This window comes from Simochromis diagramma, unplaced genomic scaffold (assembly GCF_900408965.1).
Source record: "Simochromis diagramma unplaced genomic scaffold, fSimDia1.1 OVJJ01000284.1, whole genome shotgun sequence".
NCBI lineage: Eukaryota > Metazoa > Chordata > Actinopteri > Cichliformes > Cichlidae > Simochromis > Simochromis diagramma.
The window spans coordinates 2023365-2042735 of NW_024386871.1; the positions used below are offsets into that span (position 1 = coordinate 2023365).

Here is a 19371-nt window from a genome sequence, read left to right on the forward strand (position 1 = left end):
CCTCAAGTAAAATTAGTTTCATTTACAGACACATTTTTTTTAAGTTCAGCTTCACAAATCTGATCATTTTCTCTTTTAAAAAACTTTCTGTCTGTACAAATGTCTGAAACTACACAAAAAAAACCCTTTCACTTACCTGCAAAGCCTTTAGTGCACTTTGCACTGTGTTCAAGTCCCACTGGAAAACTAGGACATCTCTACTTCCTGTGTGATTTCTTAGTTTACACTTGTAGATCATACCATACGCATTTGTAACACTTTTAAGACATATTACTCTCCATACTTTTAAAGTCTGAAACTGCAGATTTGTCACCCAGACTTTTCCTTGGCTCTCACCTTGAAGTCGCCTTATCAGCAGAAAGATTCGCACCTTCTGTCTGATCTAACCCTCCACACTTTTCTCCTGTCATGTCCGCAGAGGCAAGTGGCGTACAGTGAATGGCGTAGATCTGGCTCAGAGGATAAGGGAGATGAGTGAAAACAGCTAGCAGTGACAGAAGCGAAAGCTGTAGAGTTGGTGTTTTGTGTGTAGTCTGTGCTGGAGGGTTGTCTCAAAGTTTGGAGATCATGTTTGGTTAGATTAAAGTGAACCAAAGTAGGGACTTTCATTACTGGTGTCACTGGTTTAGAAGATTTTATTATTTTTTATATTTTGTTGTTAACTGTGTTTTTTTTTTTTTTTTGTTTGTTTGTTTTCATCACCCTTTTTTTGTTTGTTTTGTTTTTTCCCCTGCTCCACAACAACAAACTAAAAATGATCTCCAGCCACCATTTTTCAGCCAAGTCCAACTTGGCTGTAAACCTCGTATCACATGACCATTAACCATTCATGATTAAGGTTGATGTATTTGTTTCCTGCTGGAGAAGGTTTGTGTGAAGGTCACACATGCTGACTCGTATGATCTAATCAGAAAACTAAAGTCTGAAAGTCTGTGTCCTCTTGTCCAAACTAAAACACAGTCCTAGCACTTGTAAAGGTCTCTCAATTAAATATCCTGAAATGTCATCTGAGAGCTGCATGTTAACAGTGCAATGTTTTTTTATAAAAAGCCATTGTTGTGGACCAGGCATTTTCTCAATAGTTTACTTATTAGTGTTCATCTTTAAGTCATCATAATCACACTTTTTTCCTTCATTGTTATCTTTTTTTTGTCATTACTTGGAACCTTTCACTGATATTTTGTTCTTAATAAAGTCTTTGCATTTCAAACTTCCACCTGCCATCGTCTTTGTTTCATCCTGTCCTGCATCTGCATCCCACAACATGTTCCAGTCTCGTTACAGGGAAACTATTGTGCAGATACTGATTCACTGTTTTTTGCTGTGGTAGCTCATGCTTCCTTTACTTTTATATACAGTTTTTGACAGACAGTGATGTATTTTTCAATGTTGTTGTTTGGACAGATATTTTTCTAGTCTCTTTCTTTTTTTAGAAAATTGAGAATGGACGTTTTGCCAGCTACAGGTACTTTGCTCATGCTAAAGTCAATGAATCTGACTTCCTGATGATCACCAAGAGGTGAGTGGTTTTGTTTGGGGGGTTTTCTTTACCCTTTTTTGTTTGTTTTCTTCTGTTCAAGACAGTGTTTTACTTGAGATAATGACCAAGAGCTGAGATATGGTTCAAATGATGCATAATTTTTTCTTTTCTAATCAGTTTGGATGCTAAAATTTTTGTAAAATTTATATAGTATTTGCGTATTTCTACCAAGGCTTTCAGATCAACTGTGAAGAAAATTCTTTCCTTTGTTTTCATTCATTTGTTTTAATCTTCTGATGTACTTCTTGTACTTGACTCTCTATTAACAGCGTTACATTCGAATTCAATTCTAACTAATGTAAAGATTTGACTTCATACTTCTGACATACAGTACCTTCATTGCCCACCAGGGGGCTGCAGCCCACACTGTAACACAGACTGTATAAAACTTGGATGTAGCTGGCGTGGTGTCAGCTGTTGCTTTGTGGAGCTCCGTTTTGAATCCTGGAGATCAGCATTTCCACTGCTGCTGTCTTGGTTTAAAAAAACAAAGCAAAACACCACCCCCCCCCCCCCCCCAAAAAAAAAAAAAAAAAGCAAAAAATCCCGCCCAAAATATGGATGTAACGAGATAGTAAGCTGTATACTGACTGGGAAGTCATTTTGAAGTTTTATTCAAAAATCCATTTTTTTTTTAATTCAGTTAAACCAAAATGAATGATTGACCCACAAACTGAGCTGGAAAATGTTTACAGTCGAGACAGGAAGCTGTTTTCACAAAGATGGAACCAAAAGTCTTTTTACAACCACAGCTATCGCCATCTGGTGGCATTCAGATTAAGGTTTAAGGCACTCCCATGTTGGCTTCAGCTTATGTCTTTTTACTTTTTTAATGCCTATGACTGAAAATCATTGTTTTGGGGATAAAGAAACTGAAATATAAAGTTTCAATTTTTCTTTGTTCTTCCACAAGATATTCATTCCTTTTAAACACTCATCTTTTTTTTCCCAGGGGAATATTTTTTGTGACCAAAGGCACTTTTGGTCAGCTGACCTGTGAGTGGCAGTATCTGTTTGAAGAGTTCACCAAGGATCCAACCATTATAGAGGACCGCCGACTTCGCATTGAGGCCAAGGTAAAAACAAACAAACAAAAAAGATGTTACCATTATTTACTACCCAAATTTTTCTTTATTATTATTATTATTATTATTATTATTACTTCTGCACTGAACCTCGCCTTCCACTGCAGGAGAGAGTGAAGTCAGTCTTTCATGCCAAAGAGTTTGGGAAGATAATAAACTTCAAAACTCCAGAGATAGCCAAAGTAAGTTTGCAATTTGGACTCAAGCTGATATTTCCTTTCAGTCAGGATACACGACTAGTGAAAATAATTAGTTCTAACTTTGGTCATTATTTATTTTCAGTGGGTTCTCACCAAATTGGAGGATGCAAGAGAGAGTTTACCTAAGTACTGACTCTGAAGATCGAGAAACGCTAAACACACGAGCTCTGTGTGTGCCAGTGCCTTTTTTTCTTTACTGCATGCTACTTTTTTTCCCTCCATGTGTGACTAGTGAATAAACGATGTGGACTGTCGGTGTGTGTCGGGGCTGAAAGACACAGTGTGCATGTAGACAGATTGCTGATTTCCATCCACTTTGCTTTGCATTCATTATTTTACACCTGGTCATGTTTTTTGTTTTTATTATGGTTTTCTTTATTAAAACGTTAAGTCTGGAGTTTACGAACAGGTTCTGTTATTGCCTGCTTGAAGGATTGTACGAATGGAGGATTGTGATTCCTTAGATGTACTTGTTCTAATCAAACACACATTAAAGCTGCTGTTGGACAAACTTTGAAAGGGGAAAAGAATGAGCGGGCCTCCACCTGCAGCTCGTACCTCTCAGTTTAAAGTCTCTCCCACCAGATGAGCGCAGGATTTTGCACATTACGCACAGTTAAAAACGGATTTTTGTTGACCTTGAGCTTCATGTGGATACCCCCGGCTCTAGCGGGTGAAAACCTTCTTAACCCTCCACCTTTTTCTCACTGCCCAAGAGAGCCAAGAAGAGGTAGAAGAGGACTCCCACTCCCCCACAAACGCTATTGTTGACCCCCCCCCCCCCCCCCTTTCATAATGACACCAAAAACATTTTTGCCTACCATAGCTTTAGAGATTCAGTTTAACTTTCATTTCTGGATGTAAAGGAGGATTTGGGTGTAGAAATGTCAATCTTAACAGTGACTGGTAGGGGGGAAAAAAAATCCCTCGAGTATCAGTGAGGCCAAATTAACCGTAATTGTTGTAGCACATTTAATGTTGCACACTGTTTCTATTACCGGATTATACAAAAGGCATGCTAATATGAATTAGTATGGCTTTATAGTACACATAATTCAAAAAATGTGCATCCTTAAAGTTCTTCTTTTTCCTATTTTTTTTTTTATACATTGCAGAATAAAGACTGTTGAGTGTGTGAGTCAGAGATGCATGCTATTTTTATACTGTACTTACATGCATCAGTTTGCTGTATATGACCTAATATGATGTCTATCTGTATATATCCATCCTCGCATCAGACTTTATGAGGAGGTTGCAGTATGAAATTTTGTGATTTTTATGTTTTTATACCACACATATGCAATGCCAAACATGCTGATGAATTATACAGAGAAAAGGTATATATTGAAAATAAAGGAATGCTAATTATTATTATCAGCTGCTGTTTACTCTGATGTATATTTCAAAGATTTGATTTTGGTCTTGGGCGCATCACGATATAATATCACTCAATTTCATTTACATCGTTTTGTTTTCGGGGAACAAAATATTCACTGCAGTGGCTTTTTCTTTTTCATGCTGTTTTCAATAAAGTTTTTTTGAATTCAAAGCGGTCTTCATTTATTCCTCGCACCAAGAAAACGTCAGGCACCTGACTTGTACTCTTTATTAAATAATTATCTCTTTATTGAAAATAACCATAAATAGAAGAAACAGTTGTATTTTTTTTCCTAAAGCACATCTCAGACTATTTACATCTGACACTCTATGAACTCCGTGGCTCTGCTGCCTGTCCTGAGTAAATAAGGCACTTAAGGCGTCTCAGTGTTAGAGCAACCATTTCTAAACATTATGAAATCACAAAACCGGGCTAAAGAGCATCCTTGTCAAACTATTACATGGGGATACATTTACATAGATCAAAGCACTCAGATCATATGTCTATTTAAATAAGTAGTTCACACAACGGGTCAGTTACTTGCTACTAATTTTCACTTTCTCATTTCCACTGTAAAGTATCATTTACAGCAAATACTAAAAAACTACAAGGGAAACTAAAGCATCTAAACACAATTTCATGTTAGTATGTCTGGTACAGGATGTTTGTATTCTCTCTTTTTTTGGATCCCCCTTGTTAGAAATGAAACAATTTCAAATTTCTTTTTTTTGGTTTAAGCTTGATTGATAATTAGATTCTTTTCTATTTCGGCTTTCCTCAAGTCTTCTCTTGTATGCATTTGCTCCTGTGCTGTATGCAACCTTTCTACACCAGGTTGAAGTCCCCGAGGTTGTGCCTGAGGATGGCTGTTTTCACGTCCTTGAAGATTAAGCGGATGTTTTCTGTGTCCGTGGCGCAGGTGAAGTGAGAATACAACGTCTTGTCCTTCTCCGGGTTTTGTTCTTGGTACATTTTTAGGATGAATTTTTGAGCTGCTACTTGATCCTGCTGAGGTCCTGCAATTCAGGGTTGATATTATTTAAACATGTCAGTAAATTCAACATACGCTCACCAGACACTTTATTGGGTAGACTTGTTCAACTGCTTGTTAATGCAAATATCTAATCTGCCAATTACATGACAGGAACTCAATGCATTTTACGACCTGCTGAAGTTCAAACTGAGCATCAGAATGGGGAAGAAAAGTGATTTAAGTGACTTTAAATGTTGGTACCAAACAGGCTGGTCTGAGTATTTCAAATTTACTGAGATTTCCCCACACAACCATCTGTAGTGTTTACAGTGAATAGTCTGAAAGTGAAAGATGATCTGTGAGTAGCAGTCCTCACAGATGTCAGAGGTCAGAGGAGAATGGCCAGACGCGATGATATAGTAACTAATGGTAATTAACTACTCATTTCAACCAAGATATGCAGAAGAGCATCTTCTGAAGCAGATGGTCTACAGCAGCAGAAGACCACACATGGTTTCACCTCTTGTCAGCCAAAAACACCAAACCAAAACTGAAATTCTAAGTCTTGATACTTAAAGATTAAAAATGTGTTTAAAAAAAAACAATCAGTTATTTTATTTTGAACAAATTATGGGTTTTTAACGCAGAACAAATTTGGTGACTTTCTTGTGGGCTTGTATCAAGGAGGGAGGGGCGGAGCTTAGACTAATGATTGCCAATGTGGACCAAAATTCCTGCTGAATGTTTTCAGCTCCCTTTTAAATCCCAGCCATGAAGAATTAAACCAATTCTGATGGTAAAGGAGGTTCAACCTGGTACCAGCAAAGTGTACCTAATATAGTGTCAGTTGAGTATTTTTAGTCTATTTCAACACTTCCATAAAAATGAGTACCGTGCAGTGATTGTATGATGAAGGACTTAATTAGATCAGCTAAGTAATTACAAATCTTGTGGTGGAATAAGAGCTGAAATCAAGATGAGCATTCACTCAGTCTAACCTGTAAATTCAGGGAAGTAGGTGGATATGTGAGAGTACATGATCTTCTCCTTGAGGATGTCGGTCTTGTTGAGGAAAAGTATGACAGATGAGCGCTGGAACCAGGGGTAGGTGATGATGGTCTTGAACAGGGCCTTGCTCTCCTCCATGCGGTTCTGAGATGTTTAAAGGGATCAAGCACATGTAAAACTCCAGGAGGATGTAAACTGAAATCATCATTTGCTGTGTTGTTAAATTCTCACCTCATTGTCGCACTCAGCCAGGACCTGATCGTATTCGCTGAGTGCCACCAAGAAAATGATGGAGGTGACGTTCTCAAAGCAGTGGATCCACTTTCTCCGCTCTGATCTTTGACCACCCACATCAACCATCCTGTCATAAAAGCAGCCAAGAAAAGTCACGCCACCTTCGAGGTTGGTGCCATGCCTGTGGCCAGTTCCAGTGCTGCTGCTATTATTTTGGTTCATAGAGTATTTCAAAGTAGAATGGGAGGCAGAGCCTTCAACTTTCAGGCCCCTCTTCTGTGGAACCAGCTCCCAGTTTGGATTTGGGATACAGACAGCCTCTCTACTTTTAAGATTAGATTTAAAACTTTGCTTTTTGATAAAGCATATAGTTAGGGCTGGATCCTACCTTAGTTATGCTACAATAGGTCTAGGCTGCTAAGGGCTTCCCATGAAGCACTGAGTGTTTCTTCTTCACTCACCTTTTACACATGCATAAGATATAAGATATAAGATATAAAGCACCTTGAGGCGGTTAATGTTAATCATTAGCTATTATTAATCTCTGGCTCTCTCACACAGTGTGTTGTTTGTCCTGTCGCCCTCACCTTATCCCCGAACAGTTGCAGCAGATGGCCGCCCCTCCCAGAATCTGATTCTGTTAGAGTTTTCATCCTGTTAAAAGGGAGGTTTTCCTTGCTACTGTCACCAAGTGCTTTTTCAAAGGGAGTTGTTTAATTGTTGGCACTTTCTCTGCATTACTGTAAGGTCTTTACCTTAAGATATAAAGCACCTTGAGGTGACTGCTGTTTGTCATTTGATGCTATATAAACTCAACTGAACTGAATTGAAATGAAACTCTGTGCAGTGCAGAAGATGTCAATATGCAACCTCACCTGAAAATGACATTCTGATCCTTAGACCACATGTCAAAGGGGTATTCAATGATACCAGTGGTTGGGACTCGGACTCTGAGGATGTCGTCAAGGTCAGGTATGTATGAGGCCTGTGAAATCCGATCCAGATCTGTGAGATAGCTAAAAAGAAAAATATGCAGGGAGAAAAAAAACACTAAGAAAGGAGAAATACAGAAAACACGTAGAAAACTTAAAATGTAAACCAAATTTGATCTAGAAAAGTACAGAGATCTGTGCACACTGTTAAACATCATAAATGCCTAATTCTCACTATTTGGTGGAGTCGGACAGCTGGTACTCCCTGCGCCGATCATAGCACTCCTGTATTCCAGGATCACCCCACAGACTCTTGACAGCCATGGCGAGGTTGCTATCTAAGTCCTTCACCTTATCCACCTCCACCTCCAGGACTGCGCTGGCATGGCTCTATGGACACACCGAGAAGACAAAAAGATAGTGAGGTAACAATGAGGTAACCATCCATCAAATGTTAATTGTAAAGGACTGGAACAGAGTCAGTCTGCCTGTACCTGGTTCTGGGGATCAGTGAAAGATATACCAAGAGCCTCCATAGCTCGGACCATTGTCTGCATGGACGTGTAGATGTTCTGGTACACCAGCTTGGCATAGCTCCTCTTGTCCTCGTCTGTATATCCTCCTCCATGGATAATCCTCATTTGTTTGATAAAGGTGCTCTTTCCACTCTCTCCAGTGCCTGTGAGACACATTGAGGATTAAACTCAATAATAGATTTATTTGGTCTACAATTTTTTGCAGCGTTGCAAATTAACCTTCTGCAAATCAAAGTAATTGTCTGCTGGCTGCGTGAGGAGACGGGAATGCAGTTTTATGTCTAAGGTCTGTTTTCAAAAATCTGCATTCACGTGACAGCCTGTTTTTCAGCAGTGCTCATCGGTGCAGGATTTGACCATTTTAATTGTCATGTTTCTGAATTTTAAAGAACTCATGCTGATGAGTCAGTTACGACTGCTTTCATTGTCTTGATTGTGACATCAGACAACAGGTTCTCATAGTACCTAGAAGTATTTAAGTATCAAAACCACCAGTAATAACATTAGTCTAACTACAGCAATAAAGAGGAAGAAAATAAATGTTAAGTATAAGAAAATTAGAGTACTTATTGTACAAGCAGATTATATCATTATAGTATAAATACTGAAATGTGTAAGCATCACTTATGTGCAGGTTGATATGGAGCTCATATGTGTGCTGCTGAGAGCTACATAGATAATATTTTATTAAACGTATTGATATGCACACACTTACTAGAGAAATTCAATTACCCTATAGTATAATACTTTGAGTGGTGGAGGGATGTTTTATTTTGTCATGCATCTATAATTATTTGTCTGTGTTCCTTTGCCTGAGCAAATCAACCCCAGAAGCCCTGCAAACGGTCCAGAATGTGGCTGCGAGGCTGCTCAACAGGTCCTTAAAAGGTCCCATGTGACACCGATTCTTTCTTCTTTAGGCTGACTTCCAAAATTTTAGTGATCACTTTCGGTCAGAACCATTTAACGGAGAGGCTGTGCCTCAAGAGCTAGAGCAGGTCATTTTGATCCGCGGCTGCTCCGCTCTGCATGCCAAACTATCCTGGAGAAAGATACTGAACCTTGAGTTGTTGTGTGTGGTCAGTGCTAGCTAGATGTTTGACCTTTAATTGTGCTAATTAAATTGGAAATGGACTGGTTTATTTCCAGTTTACCATGGTCAGTTGCCCCCATGTATTAGTAAATTACTACATTCATATGCAAATACGAGATCTTTGAGGTCAGCTGATCAGTGCTTGCTGGTGGTATCTGGTCCAGGTTAAAGATAAAAGACGAGCCTAATTTTCTACTCTTCATTTATCCCAAGAGAAGATATTATGGCCACTGCAAGCAAGCAAATTTAGCTCTCTGCTGAAAAGACACAAAAGAAAAAAGTCATGGGAGTCTCTACCCCCCCTTACAGTGACAATTTTAAACTTGAAGTTGTCTACGATACAGTAAAATGTACCCCTGCCCAGTGTCATGCATCCATGCCCCTTCTGCAAGAGCATAAAGTTTATATATACTTTAAAATATTACTGAGCTGCATCCTGGTGAGTTATTACTGCAACTCAATATTTATAATATTTACATTAAAAAAGATCCAAATTTGGATTATTACATGTGATGTTGCACAGGTGTTGCATACTGTATGCCAGCTGGCAGCTGCCTGGCAGCTACATTAAAGACCCATCTGTCTTTTTATGAACAACTTTTTACTAAGAGATAAGTTGAAAGAAATAAAAACAAGTTCTGTGACAACTCTCAATACCCAGCTTGTCCACGCAGGGACGCAAGCTGAACGATTTGAATGTATATTTGACTGCCAAAGGGACACTCGCCAATATCCGAGAATAGGAAGTTTAAATATCACAAATTGCCCGAAATAAAATTCAACATATCATTCATAGCTTTAGTTTCACCTGGTTGAATAAAATATTTTAGTCAACCTCTGGAACATAATTTGCTTCTGAAAAATGACCTTCCTTTGGTCAGATGGAAAAATAAATAAAACAAAAGCCCTCCTAACTTCCAATAATAAATTCAACAAGAACGGTGCACTTTTTCACCCTGAAACCTTTCCTGAGTGACAGGATCAGATGCACGCTTAATAACTCAGAGACTCAGTGTGTATTTGGACTCAAGCTCTCCATCTAAAAGGTCTTTCGACTAACTTATATTTCACTAAAACACACTTTACTAGATGAATACATACTTGTTCTTATTAAAAGGTATGAAAACCACACACACACAGAGTCCCTTTCTGCCATGTTACTCTTCAGCTCTTACAGCAGAAACTCGTAATTTTCTCATTGAGATCACATGATGCACAGCCGATTTGGTAAACAAATGTGTTTGTTAACAGACCTGAATATTGGAGGTTGCTGTGTTTGTGTATGTGTGGGTTTATGCAGGGATGGGTGGGGAGTTTCACCTTTTGGGCAGTCGGTGTGTGCGTGTGTGTCCAGCTTGCATGTACGACACAGCTTCATACCTGCACACTTCCTCAATTGGGGAACGCTGTAACACGAGGCGGTGGTGCCCGTGTGAATGAATGTGGTGTTAGTGTCATGAGATAACGGCTACTGTCAAAGTCTGTCCTCTCCGGGGTTTTTTTTTTTTTGTCACAACTGAAATGTACCTGCTAGGCAACGACTGTGCAGAGGCACAAAACAAAAAACATGAGAAGTCACTAATCTGCAAAATTTGACTTTTAAAAACAAACAAACAAAAAAAACAAACAAGATCCAGCAGATCTACTGCTACATTCAAACATATTCCAGTTATAAATAACAGAAAAAACACTTCTTCCAAAAAGAAGAACCAAACAGTATTTCAGTGTCTATATATGTAAATGTATGTATAGATATTTGAGGGTATATATCGAAGGTATGTGTATATCCATATTTGTAAGTGTGCGCATGTGCATGTATACATTTAAACATGTTTATATGCATATATAGTATAAATATTATAATATAAATAATATTATTTATCACAACTGTGATAACGATCCTGTAGCGTGGGTAGGTGTGTAGGTGAATGTAAGGATACATGTATGTATAGATGTATAATTGCATATGTTTGTTGTATGCACATCATGTGTAGGTATGAATGCACTTTTATGTGTGTGTGGGTAATTGGCAGGTCATTTGAAAGTAAGATAAATATTGCTATCATTCCATAAATAGGAAGGAGGGGTAGGATCATATAAGTTTATACTTCTTCTTAATCCTTCTCAGGCATAAAAAGTTGAGTTATTTATACACAGACGACTAACATACTGAATATTTGACTATACCTATCTACTGAGCTGTGATGACTCGGTATGCAAGTCGGCAGCTGTTCAAGTCAAATTTAAGGCCTCTGACAAAAAAGGGCAGAAAGTGAAGGTGTTGATCTCTTGCACTCTCAGTAGACCTGACTCTGACCATCCTAATGAAATCCACTGAGAGCTGAGTCACTCTGACCAGGTAACAAAAGGTTACTTTCTAGATCATGGCTGTCATACTCCTTTTACACTGTGGCCCACACAGAGCCCTGTTTGATCTTAGTGGGCTGGAGCAGTAGATTTATTACCTGGAAAAGAAAACCCTCCAAATCATTCCTCTTTCTGTCTGTTAGAGAGTTATCTCTGGGATGCTGGGATGATAGCTCCTTCAGGACTTAAACTCCGGTCAGAGAGTGGGGCACAGAGAGTGATGTCCGGATATACTTTAATGGAAGTTAACAGCAGCTCAACAGTACAGCAGTAGGCATACTGAACAAGTGTGGGAGGGGCGGACATGCGTGTGGTTCATTGCACTTATAGCGATGCGACTGAAATATAAGGAGACTTTCGGTCACCGTCAGTGTAAAGACATTTAAGTATACATTAAATAGCTCAGACGGCATGAGAAAAACAAACGCATTTGCAATAGAAACACTCCAACGTGACTCTTTGTTCTCCCACTTTAAGAAAGGAGAATGATGAAATGCTTAAAAATGACAGAAAAAAAGCAGTTTATTTCCCAGACTATCCTGCAGACTGACATAAAATACACTTTGAATAATAACATTTATGTCCTTCTTCTTTGCATTTACCACATTATCCAAAGTTATTGCCTCTGTCAGTGTGCCCCAGAGCAGTTGTGGCTACAATGTAGCTTGCCATCACCAGTGTGTGAATGGGTGGATGACTGAATGTAGTGAAAAGCGCTTTGGTGTCCTTAGGGGCTAAGTTAAGTGCTATACAAATACAGGCCATTTACCATTTATTTAGGGGGCTGGATTGGGCTCTTTGATGGCCAGGTTCTGGGCCCTGGGCCTTATGTTTGAAACTCTTTCAGCCTGAACAGAGACCTCAGGGTCATCCTTTTTTCTGGAAAGTCCCTCCACGTTTTGACTTCTCTCAACTACCTTTGTGATGAGTTAAACAAAACTGCTGCAGTCCAGCTGTCTGTAACAGCCTACAGTGAGCTGAGAAAATGTTTTGGTTTTGAAGCAAATGAATGTTGGTTTGGGGGCAGAAACATAACGCTGTGTTTTGAGTGAAATGATCTGCTAAGAGAACAGCTGGTAAAAACCAATAGCTCGTGCTCCGTGATGCATTTGCATGACTTTTGCATGAAACGCTAGTTATGGCTTTCAAACACACCACTGACCAAGGCGTGGATGGCGACTGGTTCCTGAAGTGCTCCCACACTACTGCAGTAAAATGCGTCCCCCCCCCCCCCCCCCATATTCAGGAAGAGAGAGAGAGAGTGAGTGTGTGTGTGTGTTTCTGTGGCCAGGTGGAGACTTACCGACCCCAGCAGACAAAAAGTACTCAAGGATTCAAACCCCCGACCACGGCGTAAAATCAATGGCAGTGCCATGGCGCGCGGCTGCGCATACCCTGGATGAAGCCAGTGCGCCTCAACTGTGAAACGCTGCTCATGACTTGAATCCTCTCATGTAGCCACACGTGTCAATGACTTCTAAAGTGTGCATTTTACTTTCATATGGCTAAATGAATACTAGTCGACAGGCGTCAGAGCTCTGTCCCACCTGCCATGATACCCGTGGTCAGGAAGCGGTGAAGTAATGGCAAATTTTGAGCTTTTCCACAACTGAAAATGAAAACGCCTGGATCCTTCCGCTAGAGGAACAACTTTAAGAGCAAATATTTTAAAGCTTTTCTTTTGCCCGGAAAAGAACATTTATGGCTACAATCTAGATAAAACTTTTGAATGATTTACAGCAGAGCATGAGGAGAATGAGGAGGACTCCGTGAAGTCAGTTACCCTCCGAGCTGGTGTTCAGGTTAGTGATGCTCACCTAAAAGCAGCAACTTGAGCTCCCTGCGAGAGTCCTCCTTGTCCCTCCGCAGCTGCTTCTCAATCTCCTCGTTGATCCTCTGGTTCTCTCTCTCCTCCGCTGAAAGACAGCATCCAGCCATCGCTGAAAGTCACCAGGTTGCTCTCCAACGACCACTCGGCTGTAAAAATGTCACAGGCTTTGATTAAAGAAAAAGAAAAAAAAGAAAAAGGAAACTCAGACGTGTTAAAAAAAAATGCTCCTTCTTTGCCCCCTCTTGCACTTCACAACTTCAGACGCAAAAAGGCACAGCGCATCTTCAAAACTGCGCCTTCGACTTCCACAGAAACAGAAAAGTTTGCTGCTAAAATATAAAGTGCTAGATTTCAGGGGTAAGTCCAAAGCTCTCTCTCTCTGATTTTCTTAAGCATCGAGGTGTACAACAAGGTGCACCACGAGCTGTTCCTATTGGACAAAGTGCTGCAGTTATACTCTACCTGGACGACACTTCAGCTTTATCCTGACGAATCGGGAGGGCGTGACACCGGCTACAAATAGAAAAGGATAAAATGGGAAGTTCGCTGCCACAACCTGTGGAAACGGTGAGCGAGGAGGAATTCACCTGTAGATGAGTTTTAATCGGACATGGAGTGCCATGGCTCATTCTTAGAAGTGCTCCACGCTGTGCTCGCTTTCCTTGGAAGTTTCTATAATATCACACTCGTAATTCACGAGTCTTGATGACATTAAATCATGGTTCACGTTAATTTTCTTTGCATATAAATGATCAAAAAAGATCATACTATTCAGCCCCTGTTCTTCCCTAAACGTTGACCTTGGCCCACCCGAAAAGTTCAGAACCTCGTTTGCCAAAGATTTAGGAGTGTTTCTCGCAGGGGCGATTTTAGCCCAAAATGTCTGTCTGTCTGTGCGATTTTAGCACAGACAGACACAGAATCAAAGCACCCCCAAAGATTTCTTACTTTCATGACAATATTTGCTGTTTGTGTGACACACTAATATAAAAAGCATACAGTACTTGGTTGAGACGTAACATTTTAACAACAAAAGTATAGATACCCCCCCAAAAAAAAGAAAAAAAAGAAATGGTTTGTTCCAGCTCTCCCCTCCCTTCCTCTGGCTCTAGCGCTCTTGCTGCAGAGCGATGGTGGCTGAGACGCAGTGGAGCGGAGGTGTTAGTGCCTGGCTTAAAACAGGACATATTAGCTGCATTTAACCTTCAGTTGCTCTTTATATAGTTCGGTAGGAGGCCATGTTTCTTTTTAGCTGAAGAACATTGCACCCAGGCAACCTGCAGTGTTGAAAACTTTTCTTAGATGTTTGCTACCCTACAATCCGTCCTACTCTGTAGTAAAATCAGCGACATTTGACCGTCCTGTTGCTCCCACTGAAATGGATACAGCCTATTTAAAATCTAAAACTTAAAATTGTCCTTAGCCTACTGTTGTTACCACTGTCCTCAGTGGCGGTCCTAGCCTGTTTGGCTCCCCAGGCGAACACTCCCTCTGCCCCCCCCCCCCCCCCCCCCCACACACACACACACACACAAAACATATTAAGGATTGTACATGAACATGTCGGAACCATACTGAATTTCACCAGAGAAACACACACACATATGAGAGAGAGAGAGAGAGAGAGAGAGAGTATACATTACATGCAAATGGCTACCAAACAGCCATCATAATTCGCCATACAATGAGAACAGGACAAATCAACAATTGACAATGACTAATTAATATTAAAATCTGTAACATGATGTATTTTTTGGAGTTTAGTCTGTTACTGTTACTATTTTTACCATTTCTTTTTGAAGCAACTGTAATCCACATTATTTCCTTAGGGATTAATAAAGAATTCTGATTCTGATTGTTTCAGGATGACCTGCCATTATCCAATGACACATCTGCTTACCTGTATCTTTTGCTCATTTCTCCTCCTCTTCTTTTCTATTTTTTCTAAACTGAGCACCTGATGGCTTTGAACTTTTCTTGTCCATCTTCTATTGGTTTTAATTTTGCCCTCCAGTATGAACACAAATCCACCAACTCGAGGATCGCCACAACTTAACCTAATAGACCTACACCTTAGTTCACAGATTCACTTTGTCTAAGGTGTATTTCTGGGATTTCACACAACCAAAGATTCAAATCACGAATACATAATGGGCTTGGATTTACAATATTATGAATGAAATGTGCTCTGTTTGGAAGCAGCCGGCCCCCCTCCCCTTTCGACGGGTTGTGTGTGAGACTTTAAATCATCAAACTGTAAATTATAAATTTTAAATTGTTATTGATCCCTTTACCCCTGGTCCTAAAGTGTATAATTATTTTCTTACTCTTCTTATATTTATTGTTTGTGTACTTGCGCTGCTGTAACTGGAGCCTCGTCATATCGTCTCTCTATATACTGGACTGTAGCGGAGATGACAATAAAGTTTACTTTGACTTCAGCAGCGAGCAGGCGCACCGAGGGCTCTCGCGCTCACTTTTCACGTTTTGAAAATACATCAGTGCAAATTATAAGTCTGTATCATAATGTCTGGTGTTTTCGTGTTTGTTGTTTTGTTTTTATTTTGTTTTATTTTGCAAGTTGGTTATAAGATGCTGCTCCAGCCAGCCAGAGAATCCCCCGCCACCACGCCCTCTCCTCCCTGTGTCGCAAGCAGCAGGCACACCTCGCAAACGGAGGGCGTCCTTACTCCCAGCAAATGGGCGATAGAAAACCGATCGGTGCCTATGCCATTCCCAATATGCGCTGGCTGATGTCGGGGCAGCATGAGTACGAGCAATTATTTATTTATTTTTGCCGATGCCCGTGATGCCGTCCCCCACCACGATTCCGCCCCCAGGCAGCCGCCCGTGTCGCCCGTATCAAAAACCGCTACTAACTGTCCTGTTTGAAATGGATACTAACTAGCTAACTGACCGAATGCCCATTAACCTTATAACTCCTTTTTTCAAAAAAGGAGCCACATTCAGGTAAAAGTGTAAAATCAAATGATCCTTTAATCAAGAATAATGTTGGATCAGTGTTTCAATATTTATATATTTTATTATATGTTCATGTGGTTTGGTTATTTGCCTTATGGTTGAAAGTACACTGAGAGAGGACTTTTTGTTAGTGATCTTAATAATATTTTTTTCATATTAATGTAATTTTTCATCTAATTGAATCTATTTGTGTATGATTGTCAGTCCAAAGAGGGAGAGAGGAAAGAGGAGAATGTGAGGAGAAAGTGCAAGGTCAGGAAGAACCAGGTAAGAAAACAGACAGGGAGCAGTGACAGGCAAAACAGAAACTGTTAAACTGACAAAGAGAAAAAACCTGATTTTACTCACAATCTGGAGGTTGTGTCCTCCCTATATTAAAGCTGCTATACAGAATCTGCAAAACAAACTGGGTTGAAACATTTTTGACCCTCTTTAACAACATTCCAACATAACATTATAATTGATTGGGGAGATTAAAATTAATGATATATTTTTATATGGTTCAGCCACAACTCTACTAAAACCTCAGCCAGTAATAGGTAGGCCAACTTTTGGACTGACCAGTTGTCTGTATGACTGCTGCAGTACGTACATCACATTTGCACACTATCAGAAAGTGCCAAACGGTGCCCTGGTGGAGTGAGGAGCTGTAAAGAGAAGCAGAGTGCTCTGTTTATATTCTAAAAATGTTTTAAGCTTGTTTCAAAGATTCTGTACAGCAGCTTTAAATGTTTTCCAAAAGCACACATACACTTATCAGTGTTTCTCAAACTTTTTACAGTGTGTACCACCTGATAAAAATGTCAAGCTCTCCCAAGTACCACTATGAAAGCATGAAACTCATAAATGTTACAACACAAAATTAGTATTATTAAATTAGTCAAATTAGTATCTGCAGTAAAGATTTTTTCATACATTGTATACATTCTACCACAGGCAAAGTTGCCTCCATTTTTATAGTTTTTTATTAATATTTTGTAATAATTTATTCTGTTTTGGGAGTGTTTTTTATGTATCTGTATTATACTGTTTACTTTTTACTCACTATTAGCATCATTCATTATTCCCCCCAGTAATTAAGGTTAGGATATGTTTTTTTAAAATTCCAATCCATTCTTCTTTTGCAGCATTTAAATAACCTTTATCAGATTTGATGTTTTTTTTACAGACTTTTCAAAAAAGTGTTTTGTTTTTCTTTCACAAATGTGGGATTAAATTGTGTTAAAATGTACAAAACAGCGATGTCATGTTTTGTGACGAGGACCCAGGCACAGAAAGACTTGATGAATTTAAGAATCTTATGACTTAATAAAGAAATTTGCAGACTTGCACAGAGATGGTAAAATTATGATGACTGATAACGGAGATGAAGACAACAGACGATGAGGCCAGGGAGGAACAGGGGTTTAAATGCACCAAGGAGACAGTCATAGAGAACTCGGGACAACTGGAGACATTTAAGGATGCAGGGACTGACAGAGCCAGGGAAGAAGTCTCATCGTGACGTGTAAAGTTTATCTTGCCTTGCTGGGCAGCTCTCTGGGTGCTCAGCACCCCCAAAGCTCTAATCCTAGAATCGCCCCTGGTTTCTCGATATCTCTTTCTCATTTGAGAAACAAAGACATTTTTTTATTATTAAAACCAGCTCTTTCTAACTCGGGGTGGGCCATTGCAAAAATCAAGACCATGTTGTCATCTGCCGATTTTGAGAGAGTGAGACATGCATTTATCTTTTCTAGGCTTGACTATTGCAATAGTCTTTATTTTGGTATTAACCAGGCCTTACTCTCGCGTCTGCAGTTAGAATAGGGCGGCCCGACTCCTGACAGCCTGGCACTCGCAAATTTGATCATATCTCCCCAATCCTGGTACGTTTACACTGGTTACCAGTACGTCGTAGAATCAACTTCAAGATTTTGTTGTTTGTCTTTAAATCTCTAAATGGATTAGCTCCATCTTATCTCTTGGACCTTTTAACAAAAAGGAATCCAAGTAGAGCTCTTATATATGGAATGCCAGGACTGCCATAATGAATTAATTAAATATTTAATTAAGTGTGGCAATAATTAAATAAAATTGGAAATAATTAATTAACCCTAATTAACTCTAACCCCAATATTTACGACACATTTAATTAATTAATTATTTACACATTTAATTATTTAATAATAGACTTAAATAATTTTTGACAGTTTTAATTAATGAATTAATTAATTTTAATCATGAAGACTGCAACCTGTACAGAAATATTACATCATCTGTTTTTTAATAGTTATTCAACTTTATTCTAAGCACCAGCTATCTGTTAGAAATATTAGAGTTTTTTAAAACTAAAATTAAATGAGGTTAACATATGATTTGTGTGATTAATGCAGTGGCATTAGTAATCCCATAACAGGGCAATCGTGGCTCAAGAGTTGGCAGTTCATCTTGTAATCAGAAGGTTGCTGGTTCAAGCCCCGGCTTGGACAGTCTCGATCATTGTGTCCTTGGGCAAGACACTTCACCTACCGCCTACTGGTGATGGCCAGAGGGGCCGATGGCGCGATATGGCAGCCTCGCTTCTGTCAGTCTGTCCCAGGGCAGCTGTGGCTACAACTGTAGCTCGCCTCCACCAGTGTGTGAATGTGAGAGTGAATGAATAGTGGAATTGTAAAGCGCTATAAGCGCTATATAAATGCAATCCATTATTATTATTAACATCTCTCATTGCTCTCAAGCCAAGTGAAATTGAAGGGGCAAAAACACCAAGGAACAGAGGCAATGGAGCAAAGGTGCTAGCAACTAACTCAAATGAAAGGACTGTTAGTGCTAGTTGTGTGTACAGTGAAAGGTCGGGTCACAGCCTACTTAAGCGTAGAAGGTTCATAAGTGAGAGCATTGTTGAGAGACTAAAGTTTACTCAAGACAAGAAGTTATGTTTTGGCTATCTAAACTCTGGTCATCACTCCAAAGATTGTGAAAGCAGAGAAACCTGTGACACATGTAATAAACGGCATCCAACATGTCTTCATGACAATCATACTAAGGAAGAGAGAACAAGGAAAAACCAAACCAAGAACAGTGACAGGACAAGACAAACAAACTCAGACGTCTCACAAGACGACAGTGTTACACCAACAACAAGTGAAGCAACTTCTAAGTAAGTAAGTAAGTAAGTAAAGTTTATTTATTAAGCGCTTTTCATAGACAGGTAGTCACAAAGCGCTGCG

The 19371-nt window shown here is 39.5% G+C and overlaps 2 protein-coding genes across 5 annotated transcripts in view; one reads left to right on the forward strand and one right to left on the reverse strand.

The window, feature by feature from the left end:
* The window catches only part of vps13a (vacuolar protein sorting 13 homolog A), a 43918-nt gene extending 39722 nt beyond the window's left edge, over positions 1-4196 (forward strand). For 3 of the 4 annotated variants that reach the window (XM_040031597.1, XM_040031598.1, XM_040031599.1), the window contains 4 exons: positions 1434-1519; positions 2493-2616; positions 2733-2807; positions 2908-4196. In XM_040031597.1, the coding sequence (XP_039887531.1) occupies positions 1434-1519; positions 2493-2616; positions 2733-2807; positions 2908-2958 (336 nt within the window). In that variant the 3' untranslated portion in view covers positions 2959-4196. Of the gene's footprint in view, positions 1-418; positions 1044-1433; positions 1520-2492; positions 2617-2732; positions 2808-2907 lie in introns of those variants that run through there. The other variant, XM_040031600.1, reaches the window with a different exon arrangement.
* Positions 4197-4888: 692 nt separating this feature from the next.
* Positions 4889-13814, reverse strand: LOC120733419 (guanine nucleotide-binding protein subunit alpha-14-like). Its single transcript, XM_040031604.1, has 7 exons — positions 13164-13814; positions 7845-8029; positions 7586-7740; positions 7294-7434; positions 6416-6545; positions 6175-6328; positions 4889-5219 (listed from the first exon to the last, which is right to left on the reverse strand). Exons 1-7 carry the CDS (start codon positions 13282-13284, stop codon positions 5029-5031), a joined length of 1077 nt encoding a protein of 358 aa, XP_039887538.1. The 5' UTR covers positions 13285-13814; the 3' UTR covers positions 4889-5028.
* Positions 13815-19371: the final 5557 nt, after the last annotated feature.